The sequence below is a fragment of the Mangifera indica genome, chromosome 6 (assembly GCF_011075055.1).
Source record: "Mangifera indica cultivar Alphonso chromosome 6, CATAS_Mindica_2.1, whole genome shotgun sequence".
NCBI classification, from domain to species: domain Eukaryota; kingdom Viridiplantae; phylum Streptophyta; class Magnoliopsida; order Sapindales; family Anacardiaceae; genus Mangifera; species Mangifera indica.
The window spans coordinates 15,915,580-15,928,762 of NC_058142.1; the positions used below are offsets into that span (position 1 = coordinate 15,915,580).

At 31.2% G+C, this 13,183-nt stretch overlaps 2 protein-coding genes across 2 annotated transcripts; both read right to left on the minus strand.

Annotated features, from left to right (window-relative positions):
- Nucleotides 1–5,515: 5,515 nt before the first annotated feature.
- Nucleotides 5,516–9,335, minus strand: LOC123219710 (disease resistance protein RPP2B-like). Its single transcript, XM_044641698.1, has 3 exons — nt 8,619–9,335; nt 7,802–8,092; nt 5,516–7,504 (listed from the first exon to the last, which is right to left on the minus strand). The coding sequence occupies exons 1-3, from the start codon at nt 9,333–9,335 to the stop codon at nt 5,516–5,518; spliced, it is 2,997 nt and encodes a 998-aa protein (XP_044497633.1).
- Nucleotides 9,336–9,862: 527 nt separating this feature from the next.
- On the minus strand, nt 9,863–10,339 carry LOC123219711 (TMV resistance protein N-like). The gene has a single exon (XM_044641699.1). It carries the CDS (start codon nt 10,337–10,339, stop codon nt 9,863–9,865), a length of 477 nt encoding a protein of 158 aa, XP_044497634.1.
- Between the last annotated feature and the right edge of the window lie 2,844 nt (nt 10,340–13,183).

Sequence of the window (13,183 nt, forward strand, 5' to 3'; positions counted from 1 at the left end):
TCTCATAATTCTCAAGGAAAAGGAAGGAAACAAGACTAGTGTAGCTCAACTAATTATAAACTAAGAGACAAGTCTAATGTTGAGTGTTATCGATGTCACCACTATGGTCATTACAAATCTAAAAATAGAGAAGAGAATTCAAAATTTATGGAAAAGGAGGAAGAAATATTCTTATTAATGGCTTACTATACTGGAAAAGAAGTTAACAAAAACCTATCACTAGATGCAACAATCATATGTATGGAGATAAATTATCCTTTTCAACTTTAGATGAATCATTACATGATAATGTGAAGTTTGGAGATAATTCAAAAGTCTTCGTCATGGGAAAAAGATAGGTAATAGTTCAAACAAAAGAAAATGTTACTTAAACAATTTCAAATGTCCTTTTTGTTCCACAATTGAAGAACAATTTGCTAAGCATTAGACAATTGCAAAAAAAAAAGGTTATGAGATTCTCATGAAAAATGGAGTATATTGCATTCAAGATGCCAATTTGGGAGTAATTGCTTAAGTTGAAATGATTGCAAATAGGATGTTCCCTCTTTATCTTAATAGCATCAATTGATCATGTTTTTTAGCAAAATAAAATGACGTGGCTTGACTGTGGCAAAATATGGTTATTAGTCATCTGATTTTTGCTAGCCCCTCAAAAGTTTCTGAAAAATGCACTGTTAGCAAACGACATCGTGATCCATTCCCAAACAAAAAATCACAAAGGGCAAGAAAACAGTTGGGAATTGTTCAATTTGACATATGTGGACCGATAAATCCAACATCCAATGGGGGAAAAAGGTATTTAAATATTTTTATCGATGATTACACTTGAAAAAATTGGGTCTATTTTTTTGAGGAAAAATTTGACCCTTTTTGTAGCCTTTAAAAGCTGTAAAGCACTTGTTGAAAAGGAAGTTGAAAACTCAATAAAAATTCTTCATATGGACCATGGAGTAAAATACAACTCACATGAATTTGCAAATTTTTGTGAGACTTATGGAATCAAGAGGCGACTTATAATAACATATATGCCTCAACAAAATGATGTTTGTGAAAGAAAGAATCATACTATTTTTAATATGATACAAAGTCTTATGATGAAAAGTTGTGTTCCAAAAACTTTCTAACCTGGAGCAATAAATTGAAGCATTTATATTTTGAATAGAAGTCCCACATTTTCTATTCAAAATATTACACTAGAAGAAGCATGGATAAGTCAAAGATGATTGATGTCAAGTGGGTTTATAAGACAAAATTAAAGGAGAATGGTGAGGTTGACAAGTATAAGGTACGATTAGCAGCTAAAAGATACAAGCAAGAGTATGAGATTGACTATAAAAAAGCTTTTGCTCTAATTGCTTGACACGATACAATCAAATTGGTGATTGCTTTAGCAACTCAAAATTCATGGCCTATTTTTCAGTTGGATGTGAAATCAACATTCCTCATAGTGACATCCAAGAATAGGTATTTATTGATCAACCTCTTGGTTATGTGAAGCATGGAAGTGAACATAAAGTGTACAAATTGAAAAAGGTATTATATGGGTTAAAACAGGCTCCACATGCTTGGTATAGTCAAATTGATGATCATTTTCTGAATGAAGGTTTTAAAAAATACCCATGTGAACATACACTATTTATTAAAGTTGGTAATGATTGTAAGATGCTTATTGTGTGCTTATATATGGATGACCTTATTTTTACTAGAAATGATATAGACATGTTTAAAAAATTTAAAAGATCCATAATGGTTGAATTTGATATGTCAAATCTTGGAATGTTGCATCATTTTTTGGGAATTGAAGTGGTACAGTCTGGTGTTGGGGATTTTATTTCTCAAAAGAAATATGTTCAGGAGATTTTAAACAAGCTTCAAATGAAGAATTGCAATTCTATCTTTACATCAACTGAGTTTGGTTTGAAGCTTTTGAAAATCCAAAAGGAAGAAAGGTGACAACACTTTTTACAAGCAAATTGTGGGAAGCTTGATGTATCTTACTGCAACACGATCTAATATCATGTATGCAATAAATCTCATAAGTAGATACATGGAATGTCCAAAGGAAATAAATGTTTTGACTACAAAAAGAATTCTCAGATATTTGCAAGGTACAATGATTATAGGTTGTTTTACAAGAAAAGTGAAAAATCAAATTTGTTTGGTTTTACAAATAGTGATTATGTTGGAGATCCAAATGACAGAAAAAGTACTTCAAGTTATGTTTTTATGTTAGGATCAAGAGTTGTTCGATGGTCTTCCAAGAAACAACCAATAGTTACTTTGTCAACCACAGAAGTTGAATCTGTAGCTACTACAACATATGCTTCTCAAGCAATTTGGTTACAAAATATCCTTAGAAAGGTTCATTTCAAGCAAGAATGACCTATTCTTATATATTGTGACAACAACTCAGCTATAAAACTATCAAAGAATCATGTTTTGCATGAGAGAAGTAAACATATTGATGCAAGATTTCACTTTTTACAAGATCTTATTGATATTGTCTACTACAAAAGTGAAGATCAAATTGCTGACATATTCATAAATGGCCTCAAGCTAGATGCATTTCAAAAACTAAGTTACTTAGAGTTTGCCTAATTGAAAATGCAATTTAAGGGAGGGTCTATTATGTTGAATTAAATGGATGTTATAAACATTAAATTGAGGGAGGATTGATGGATAATAATTTAATCATTAATAAGTTTGTAGTGGATGTCAATAATGTGGTAGTGTGTGCTAATAAAGTGGGCAGTGTGTCTGAGTTTTTCAAAAGTTATTTTGATATGTTTTAATGGTTCCAAAATTATTGGGAACCACTTCTCCATGTTTAAAGTAGTGAGTTAGTGGCTCCTAAATTCTTGTCCATGTTTGTTTTAGTGTCTATTTTCTAGTTACCACTTTTTATTGTACAACCTATTTAAAGGTTTTTAATTGATGAATAAAGTATGCAGAAATTTTTTTTCTTTCTTTTCTGTATTGATTTTGGCCAACACATATCGCCCAACTGTAAGCCTTCCTTTCTTCTCCCTTGAATCCTGCCATGCATGGTATTTACAAGTTCATAGGTCAATACTACTAGTCTTAACACTATATAATTCATCTTACAGGAGAATTTATGCTCTGGACAAAAGAGCAGTGATTATAGAAGCGCTACTGGCTTTGAAATATCTCGGATTTCTGTATGATATTTCCCACTTACATTTAATTTCTTTAAATTGTCACCTTAATGTCCAGTTATTGAAATCTAACCTTATCCTTAATATTCGAATCTTCTTTCAAATAGAAAATCGCAATTAAAATTTTATCTTAAATTTTAATATTTAAAATAAATCTATTTCAATATTCAAAATTGAGATAATTATCTCTCCTTTTTAATATTCAAATTTCATTTCATCTTCTTCAAAACCTATCCATAATATCCAAATTATATCACATCTCTAATCCTTAACCCGAATTATATTTATCATATTTAAAATTACAATAATGATTAGGTTAAATATTTGATTGGCCCAAACTTATATTTTTTTATGAAAAAGCATCATCATTAACTTGAACTCAACTCACTCAATCAACATTTCAATTTGAGCTCGAACAATTTAGATCAAATTCAACATAAGATGGAATGAAGTTTATATTATGATAACAACTACCCTACTTTTATTGTCGTTATATTTATCTTATAAGCGTCTTATAGTGAGATGACTTAAGAACAATAATAAATGTATTTGTTTGACAATTTCTCCATAAAAATATTAATTATTGTAAGACATAAATTCTCTAATAAAGAATATGATTTCTTAAATTCTTTTATCGTCAACATATATTGTATTTAAGGCTATTTGTACTAAGTTTTAAGTGTTTAATTAAACACTCAAATGATGTCTATATTATTAGAATTTATTTTTCTTTAATTCAAAATTATTTAATTATATTATTTAAATACATATAATTTTATTATAAAAAATCCAAGTTCCGTTGTGCCTACAAGGTTGTGTTAGAGTGTTAATTTTAGAACTATGTTAGGATTGGTTGGCACAAATTATTGTATGATTAAATAAGTTTGAATACCTTGTTGAAAATGTAAAAGCAATTCTTAAGTTTTAGGAATAAGAATTAAACCTAGAACCTATATAAATGAAAACCTACCCAGATACCTATCTGATTAGTTAGAGTTTCAAGTACCCAATACTATTTACCCGTTTTCTTTTCTTTCTTTCTCATTTTCATCATCATCTGTCTCCTTCCTTTACTTCTATTCTATAACCATCTTCACGCCCTTGCTATTTCCAACACCAGCACAACACTCCTTTAAATTCAGCCCCTTACTCTCTCTGTCTTCGACACAAACATTAAAAAACAAATAAAAATAAACAACCACATAAAAAAAAAAAAATCTATCCAGAAAATAAAACAGTCAAGATATTCAATCTATCCAGAAAATAAAGGATCAAAATCAACTCAGATGCATGGAAAAACCAGGTTGCTAAAAAACTTCAATTGAAAAAATTTTAGCAACCTCAACACATACCAAAACCATCTTCAAGCTTTCAAATTTCAGCGTTTGGACCAAACATTCTATTGTATACTTACATTAAACACCGGTCATACACAACGTACAAAAACTTGTTACTATATATATATATATATTTGATCAAACGGACACACCAATGGGGCTTGAATAAGTTGTTCATGTCACCTAACCAAGTATTCTTAACATAATTTCAAATAAGCAATATTATGTCTATACACATTTGAATTGACAATTATATGCATAGATGATATTTTCCCATGCGATTGAATGTTATTTTATCTTTAATTTAAAGTCACTTAAGCAGATGATGGCATATTATCTATATAGTTAATCATGTACTCAAACCTAATAACATCATGATATATCATCTGTGTACCCAATTATGAACTCAAAGTTAAAAATATGTATACATAGTATTGCTCTTTCAAATATAGTTCTTGGATCAATTTCAATTACAAAAGTGATGAAATCGAAAATGGTTTTATTCCTCTTCCTTTATTTGACCCCCTTTAAATTTTATTATTTCTTCATTAGCTTCCCTATATTTTCCTTTTAATCAACTTTGATCACCTAAATTTTATTTTTGATCCGTCATTTGTAGAAGAATATATTTCCATCTAACAAATAAATATTTAAAATACAACAAAAGGTTTCAGAGGAAATTTAGAAGAAGAGTTTGTGTAAGAATTAAAAATACAAAGTTGAAACCACTTTAAAACAAATACAAAGTTAAATTGGGGCTCTAATTGAGTTTAAATCTCAATTCATCAATCTCAAAGCAATCTAGAGTTGGATTTTATTCGAGCTCGGACTGAACCAAATCCAACCCTTTTTATTTCTTATAGTATATAATTAAGACAACAAAAGTAAATCCAGAATCTTTGTTACAACTTTATTCCAATAATCTTTCAAATCATAAGGATGAAAATGTGAACAAAACTCCTCAAACCCTGAATAAAAATGTTACCTTGATCTGGATTCACCTTAGAAGGATTCTAAAAGCTTCGATCTCTCGGACTGTGGCTCATCTTCTTCATCTTCTTCGTCGGAGAGCCAGCACAAGCTGGATTCATTCATTGATTCCTCCTGGCTCAACAATAAACGGACGCCACACTTCTTCACCACGCAATCATCCAAAGGGCTCCGATGATAATCCGTAACACGAAACTTGATAATGGCCTCAGAGAATTCGTCCCATTCTGATTTATCATCCACCTGAACATCATATCCCAGAAACACAATATCAAACTCCACATTGGACGGCGCATACTCTTTGGTCCAGGCTAAAAAGCTGCCGCTTCCCATTTTCTTCAAGCCATCTTTGCTTTTCAGAAGCATCTCGCACTCAACAACCAACGTACCAGCTTTATAGTCCTGGAATGATAACACTGTGCAGAAGGTGAAGCCAATGAAATTATGACTCAACGAGCCTTCTGGGAGCTCTAGAAATGACGCAGTACTTTGAACGTTAAACCAGCCTGGAATTTCGCTTCCTCGGAAACACATGTAACTGGTAGGACTCTTGTGGGTGTAAGAGGTTTTCTCATACATAATTGACAGAGCGTAATCCAGAATGTTTGTGAGCATTCTCCAGTCGAGATTGAAGCAATTTATGAAGCTGAGATTACCGTTGAAATAGCCTTGGCTTGGAATCGGCAAGTCGGATAATGCTTGGAGAGATATGCAGCTATCTGCTACCAAAAGTTTTATGTTACCAGGAAGGTTTGGCAAGGATTGAAGCGTGTTGCAGTGGCTCAAGTTAAGCGACGACAGCTTTGAAAGGTTGATGATTGTTGTTGGAATGCTGCTAAAATTGTTTCCAGAAAGATTTAAATCCTTCAGGGAGGATAAATCGCCAAGACTGTTGGGTAATTCTGTGATATTGCACTCATTCAGGTTTAGTTTCTTCAAAAACGACAAACCTGATAACACACGAGGAAGAGAACGCACCAGCTCTTGCCCTTTACATCTCTCGAAAGATAATTCACGAATGTTGCTCAAACTTTCCATGGACGATGGTAATTCGGTTGCAGCAATTCCATCAGCTTCAAACACCTCCAAACTTTGCAGATTCCCAATGTCCTCAGGCAGTCTGTCGAGTTTCAAACACCCAGAGATATAGAGATGTTTGAGAGATTTCAGGTTACAGAATTCGCCTGGAAGATTCTCAAGATTTGAACAATTTTTCATACTCAAAGTGACCAGACTGGATTGACACTCGATTAGGGAGGGCAATTCTTTAATTGCAGTTTCATCTAAATATAATTGCTCCATCTTACATGAGATCTTTGGAATTGTCTTGATGTTTGAGCAACCGGAGAGAGACAGATACTTCAGAGATTTCAGCTTAAGGATGCCATCTGGAAGACTCTCAATCCTTGGACAATTCTTGAGACTCAATGTATGTAGATTAGATAGAGACTCAATTGACGAGGGCAATTCTCGTATTGCAATTCCATCAATATATATCTCTTCTATCTTATGTGGGATCTCTGGAATGGCCTCAAGATTTGTGCAAGAAGATAGAGAAAGATGTTTGAGGGATTCAAACTTATGAAAATTTGTTGGGAGGCTCTCCAGCCTTGAACAGTTTTGAAGAGTGAATTGAACTAGTCTAGAAGGACCTTCAACCGTAGAGGAAAATTTCTTTATTGCAGTTCCATCCAGACATAGTTGCTCTATGTTACATGAGATCCTTGGGGCTATTCTGAGATATGAGCAACCTGAAAGATTAACAAATCTTAGAGAATTTGATTGAAGAATACCCGGTGGAAGACCCTGGAGGCTCTTGCAATTTCTTAGATTCAGAGTAATAAGGTTATTGAGCTTCCTACTAGAGGGGAAAATGATCTCAATCAAACTTGTACAGCCTTCCAGAATCAAACTTTCAAGATTTGGAGCCTGCGAGAGTTCAACAATCTTACGCAGATGCTTTGAGTAACTCAGGTCAATGTACTTTAAATTAATTAGAGGCTGCAACCAAAAAACGAAAGGAAAAAATCCAATTAGAAAATCTTATGCATGCAAACATCTTTAGTCCAATAGCTCATATATTGTCAATATTGAACACATAATCCAACATAGTTTTGTTTTCGAGTTTTTTAACTCAAAACACTTCAGTTTGTGAACTCACAAGTTATTAAACTAATTTTATTTTAATATTTTTAAATAATGTGAGATACATATACAATCTCGACATATCTATCATATTTTTTGAATATGAGATTTGTCTAAAAGTGTCAGATAAATTGTTATATAAGATACATATACCTGAACCCTACTCCAAAGTTCTTTAAGATTAGAATAGCGCATCTCAAGAGCAACCAGGTTCTTCGAATTAAAATTACGTGGTAAAGATTTCCACCGATAATTATGCCAACAGATGTATCTTAGCTCAAGGAAATCAAATTCCAAGTCTTGAAATTCATGCACCTTGTTATTAACAGCTCCATAGACCTTCAAGAATTTCAAGCTATGCATATTTGAGAAAGCAAGAGGATTTAAGTGCACTTCTCCTATTTGAAACATGTCCATGCATATGCCTCGAACGATTTCAGTTCCCTGACAATCAAAATGAAGCCTTATAAGTTAGCATTCATATGTTCAAAAAATTTACTGATGTAAACTAACATTAATTATGATTTGTGTTTAATAAAATAAGGTAATTGAAAAGTCCAATAATAGTTTATAGATAAGTTTAAGTGAATAATAAAGACAAATGTAATACACTTAAAAAATATGATCATGATAGATAATATTTGTGTGAACCTTAAAGTTTATTGGACATTTGATGAAACTCCAATAACCTTACTATATATTAACTAAATCCCTTCCAAAACCTATAAAACAATTTTATCCATTAAAAACAATCACTCAGGAGATTTTAGGAGAAGAAAACCTATCACTTCAATACATACAAATTCAAAACGCATAACCATTAGGTATTTATATAACTCTAAAGTTTTAATTCAATATTTTATATATTATGTATACATCTTGCAGAATTAGGATTGAATGCTTTTATTAAACCTCATATAATGCATGAAGGAAAGCCAAATTGACAAAAGGCTATGTCTTTGCCTCTCACCGTATTTTTTGTCAAGACATGATAAAGATCCTTATGATGACACAATCGACTTCGTTTGCCAATATCCTTTTCTTCCCGAACAATTTTCCTTCCCATTTCTTGAAGCAAATCATGCATGGTTATCATATTGTCTGATGAAATAGTTATGAGAGACTTATCAATAAGAACACTTATTCCACACTCTGCCTTCAAGTCACTTGCCTTCAAGAGTTTCATCACCATATCTTTGTCCTTCCACTTGAAAAAACATGCAATATCTAAAAGTATATCTTGCTCCTCTTCATCCAATCCATCAAAGCTTACTTTTAACACAATGTAAACATTCAAAGGAGGAGTTTCTTCTAGTTTACTTATTGTGCTTTCCCAAACTTGTATGCTCTTTTTAAATAAAGATGAACCCAACACTTTGAGAGATAAAGGAAGACCTTGAGAATAATTTACTACCCTAATTGAGAGCTTCAAGTAACCTTCTGGGATGGGATTTTGTTTGAAAGCATACTGGTTGAAAAGATGTAGATCATCTGGATCAGACAATTTCTTAACTTCATAGATCTTATCTACATTGCAATTCTCGAGCACTTGTTTATCTCTTGTTGTTATAATTACCCGGCTTCCTAAACCCAAACTTTCATAATCTTCAATCAAATCTTCTATCTGCTGAAAATCTGTGACATCATCCAAAACAATCAAAGTCTTCATTGCACCAAGCCTTCCCATGTTGGGATTTTGATCTCCTAGTATAGAAGAAAAAAGTTTTTCTCACAAGTGAACGAGCCCATTTGGATTTCTTGATTCTTCTCTAATATTTTCAGCGAAGTAGAATCCTTCAAATTCATTCGAAATTTTGTTGAATATAGCACGAGCAATAGTTGTTTTGCCTATTCCGCCAATGCCCCAGATTCCCAAACTGCAAACATCTTTGTTCAATAACAACTTAATCAATTCTTCCATGGTTGATTCTACTCCAACCAAGTTCTTGTTAGTACTCGGAGAAATAATAGTCCTCAAACTCCTCAATATATTATCCACAATCTTCTTCACAATTTCAGCTTCAGACCTGGAAAACGATAAAAATTTATGTAAACTGAATTCCAATTTCAAGTTTAATAGGAAAAATGTAACATTCTTGACCCACCGTCAAAATATTGTCTTACAAGTGGTTTTACTTTTTAGTTTTGCAACCCAAAACACCTGGTACAAAGAAATTATGGGACAGTAGGAACTTACGTATTGTCATTCAAAGATCAGCCAGATATATTGGCTGCTTGACTCAGAGCAGTCTTCCATCTCTGCACCATCTCCGGTTGTTCCTTAAATCGTTCTTCTAGCTTAGCAAATCCATCTCCGAAACTCCCGGTTTGATTCCTTACCTCGGACGGACAAACATGATAGAAAACGGGTATCACGATCTGTCCATGAATGTTTTTGCATTCAATGATCTTCACAAGTTCTTCGAGACACCATTTCGAAGACGCATAGTCTTTTGAGAAAATGGTAATCGCGATCTTCGATCCTTCGATCGCATTCAGAAGAGAGCGTGAGATTTCATCTCCTAGCTTGAGTTTATCATCAATGAAAGTTATAATCTTTTTCTGTCTCAGAGCTTCGTGGAGATGACTGGTGAAACTGTGGCGAGAGTTGGGGCCTCTGAAATTGAGGAAAACGTGGTGCTTTGCTTGAAGATTTGTCGAAGAAACAGATGAAGAAGAAGACGTAGCCATTAATTCCGACTAAAGATTCAGCTCCAAAATAAAATCAAGAAGCAGCAGTCATTAATCATTTCAAGTTCTCGAAAATAAAACAAAAAAGGCCAAAAAAAAAAACCATATTATGGAAATAGAAGTTTTACCAGAATATTGTAGCCAGGTGTAGTTTTAAATGCATGATTACTTCAAAGAAAAATATGAAGTCAGATTTTCAAAGAATTTTGAAGGTGAAAAAGTGAAGAAGGAAAGTTTTCTTCAATTCAAACCCTATGCTGAAAGTAGTTAAAAAAAAAAGAAAAAGACCATCCTGGAAGTTTCTTTATGACAGGTGACAGCATTCGGTTTTCTTAGTTTTCCACGATTTTTTGGAACATGTACTGTCTGTTTCTTTTTGTCTTTACTAATTAATGCCATGTGAATTTTACCTGGAAAAATATTTTGCCTGCGTAACGAGTCCCATTGAACCATTTTTTATTGTAAGTATTTTTCACTTACTGTCGTGGTTTTCTAGAAAAAGTTGCAGAGAATATTCTTTTCATTCTCAGCTTGTCACTTGTGCCGGCCAGAAGTCATCATCAATCGACCAAAGAAAGGAAGTAAATATCAATGTTTTGCATTGTCCAGTGTGCCGTCTGATTTAGCATGATATAAAATTTTTTCAAATTAAATTAATAAAATAGTTTGAAAAATTTTAAAATCAAATTTCTTTAGATTTTTAATTAAATTAAATTAAATTTAAAAAATACGATTTGATTTAGTTTATATTACGGTTTGAATTATAGTTATCAATAATCTATGATATATTATACGTATCTTATAATACGATACGATACAAATAAAAAATCATATGTATCAATGTTTTGCATTGTCCTGTGTGCCGTCTGCTTACGATATACAAATTTAAAAAATTAAACTAAACCACGCTTAAAAAATATAGTTTAATATAATTTATATTACGATTTGAATCATAGTTATCAATATCATATTATATATTATATGTATTTTATAATATGATATAATACAGGTAAAATCATACGTATCATAAAGTACATTAAAATAATACGATATAATAAATTAATCCTATGTTATGATATATATTACGATACGGATTGATATACTTTTTTTTAGAGAAAATGATGATATAGTATGGATGTTTATGAAATATTTTCAAATATTTAAGGTGTTTATGATATTATCCAAAATAATGACATGTCAAGTATAATTTTATATTATTTTGTTAATATTTTATTATTTCATTTTTTAAAAGACGAATCATATTATATGATACACACTACATAATTTGAAAAATTAAATTTTTAATATACAATTCAATTTTCATGGTTTAAACCTTTTAAAATTATATATATATATATATATATATATATATATATATATATATATATATATATATATATATATATATATATATATATATATATATATATATATATATATATATATATATATATATATATATTTATAAAGAAATACGGTTTACGAATAAGTTCTATTTGAAAATCGTTGAAACCACAACTGAAATTGAAAAAAATGGTTTGAAATACTTTCAACCAAACCAAATTATACTGTAATTTTTAAGCTTTTCAATTCGATTTTACGGTTTGAACTAAATTATCCATATCCCTAATTTCCTCCAAAGAGTTATTGAAGGGGTAATGGGGGAAATTTTATATATAAGAGTTGTTAGGTTCTTCTTTTTTCAATTTTGTACAATTTATCATTAAATATATAATCTAAATCACTTTAATACTAAAATGAACTTAATTTGGTGGTATACATACTTAAAATTAAAGGTGGCAGTGGGTCAAACTAGTTTCAATGCAGATCATTATGCCTGCAGTAATACCAAGTCGACCCCAAAAAACACTAAAGCATGTGGCACATCTCGCACTGAAGTGGGTCATGTCATGTTGGGCCCTTAATAAGGCAGCCCATGGGATTTCAGGGGTCCGTCGTTAATTATATATTTTTTAATTTTTTTCAATTTTTTATCATTTTTTGTTATGTCTTTTAGATTTCTTATACTAATCTTTTGATTTTTCCTATAAAATTAATGATAAATAATTAATAAGTTTATATTTTTAACATTAATCTTTCAGTTGTTTTCCTAACATTAATAAATACTTTTGAATTCCCTATGTTATTTCTTTGGATTCCCGAAGTAATAATAAATAATTAATAACATTTTTAAAAACTTGTGAACAATGTCATGCTAAGCTAGCTCACAAGTCAAACTTCATGGACCAGGGCATGACGTACAAGCTAGCACAACCTATTATAATAGCAAATCATACCTGAAAAAATTCAAATGGCTAATAATCTTAGAGGGGGTAAATAAAATTATTTAAAAACTTTAATATCAAATAAAATCTTTCAAATAAACATTCAATCAATCACAATTTCACAAATAGTTTCAACAAAGTAGTAAGCCAATCAAGCATAAGCACAATATTCTTTTAAAGAAATATTTGATCAAAATCAATCACTTAGACAATTTCAAGAATGATAGTCAAACAAAATCAATATCGAACAAATTTACTCAAGCAATCAAACATAGACAATACTTAACAATTTATCAAAAACATAAAATATAAATAAAAACATAAAGTGAAAAGATTAGGAAAAGGAAATACTCAATAATTTATAGTGGTTAGGAGTATTTTCTTCCAAGTCTTCTACGTCCACTTTTTTAAACTATCTGCTTAAAGTTTCACTTGTAAAGATATTGTCTCTTTACAATAGTTCTCCGGAATTGTGCCCATAACAATAATTTATCTAGTATTTTGCCTAAAAGAGTTTGAATATAGAAAATTTAGATGGAAATGCCTCTACAAAGGCTGA

Bases quoted from the DNA above. Each gene is read 5' to 3' on its own strand.
- LOC123219710 (XM_044641698.1), bottom strand. From the start codon at position 9,335: ATGGGAAGGCTTGGTGCAATGAAGACTTTGATTGTTTTGGATGATGTC. The intron at 8,093-8,618 runs GTGAGAGGCAAA...TTTGATTGTCAG, and splicing joins ATGTCTTGACAAAAAATACG to GGAACTGAAATCGTTCGAGG. The intron at 7,505-7,801 runs GTATATGTATCT...TTTTGGTTGCAG, and splicing joins AACTTTGGAGTAGGGTTCAG to CCTCTAATTAATTTAAAGTA.
- LOC123219711 (XM_044641699.1), bottom strand. From the start codon at position 10,339: ATGGCTACGTCTTCTTCTTCATCTGTTTCTTCGACAAATCTTCAAGCA.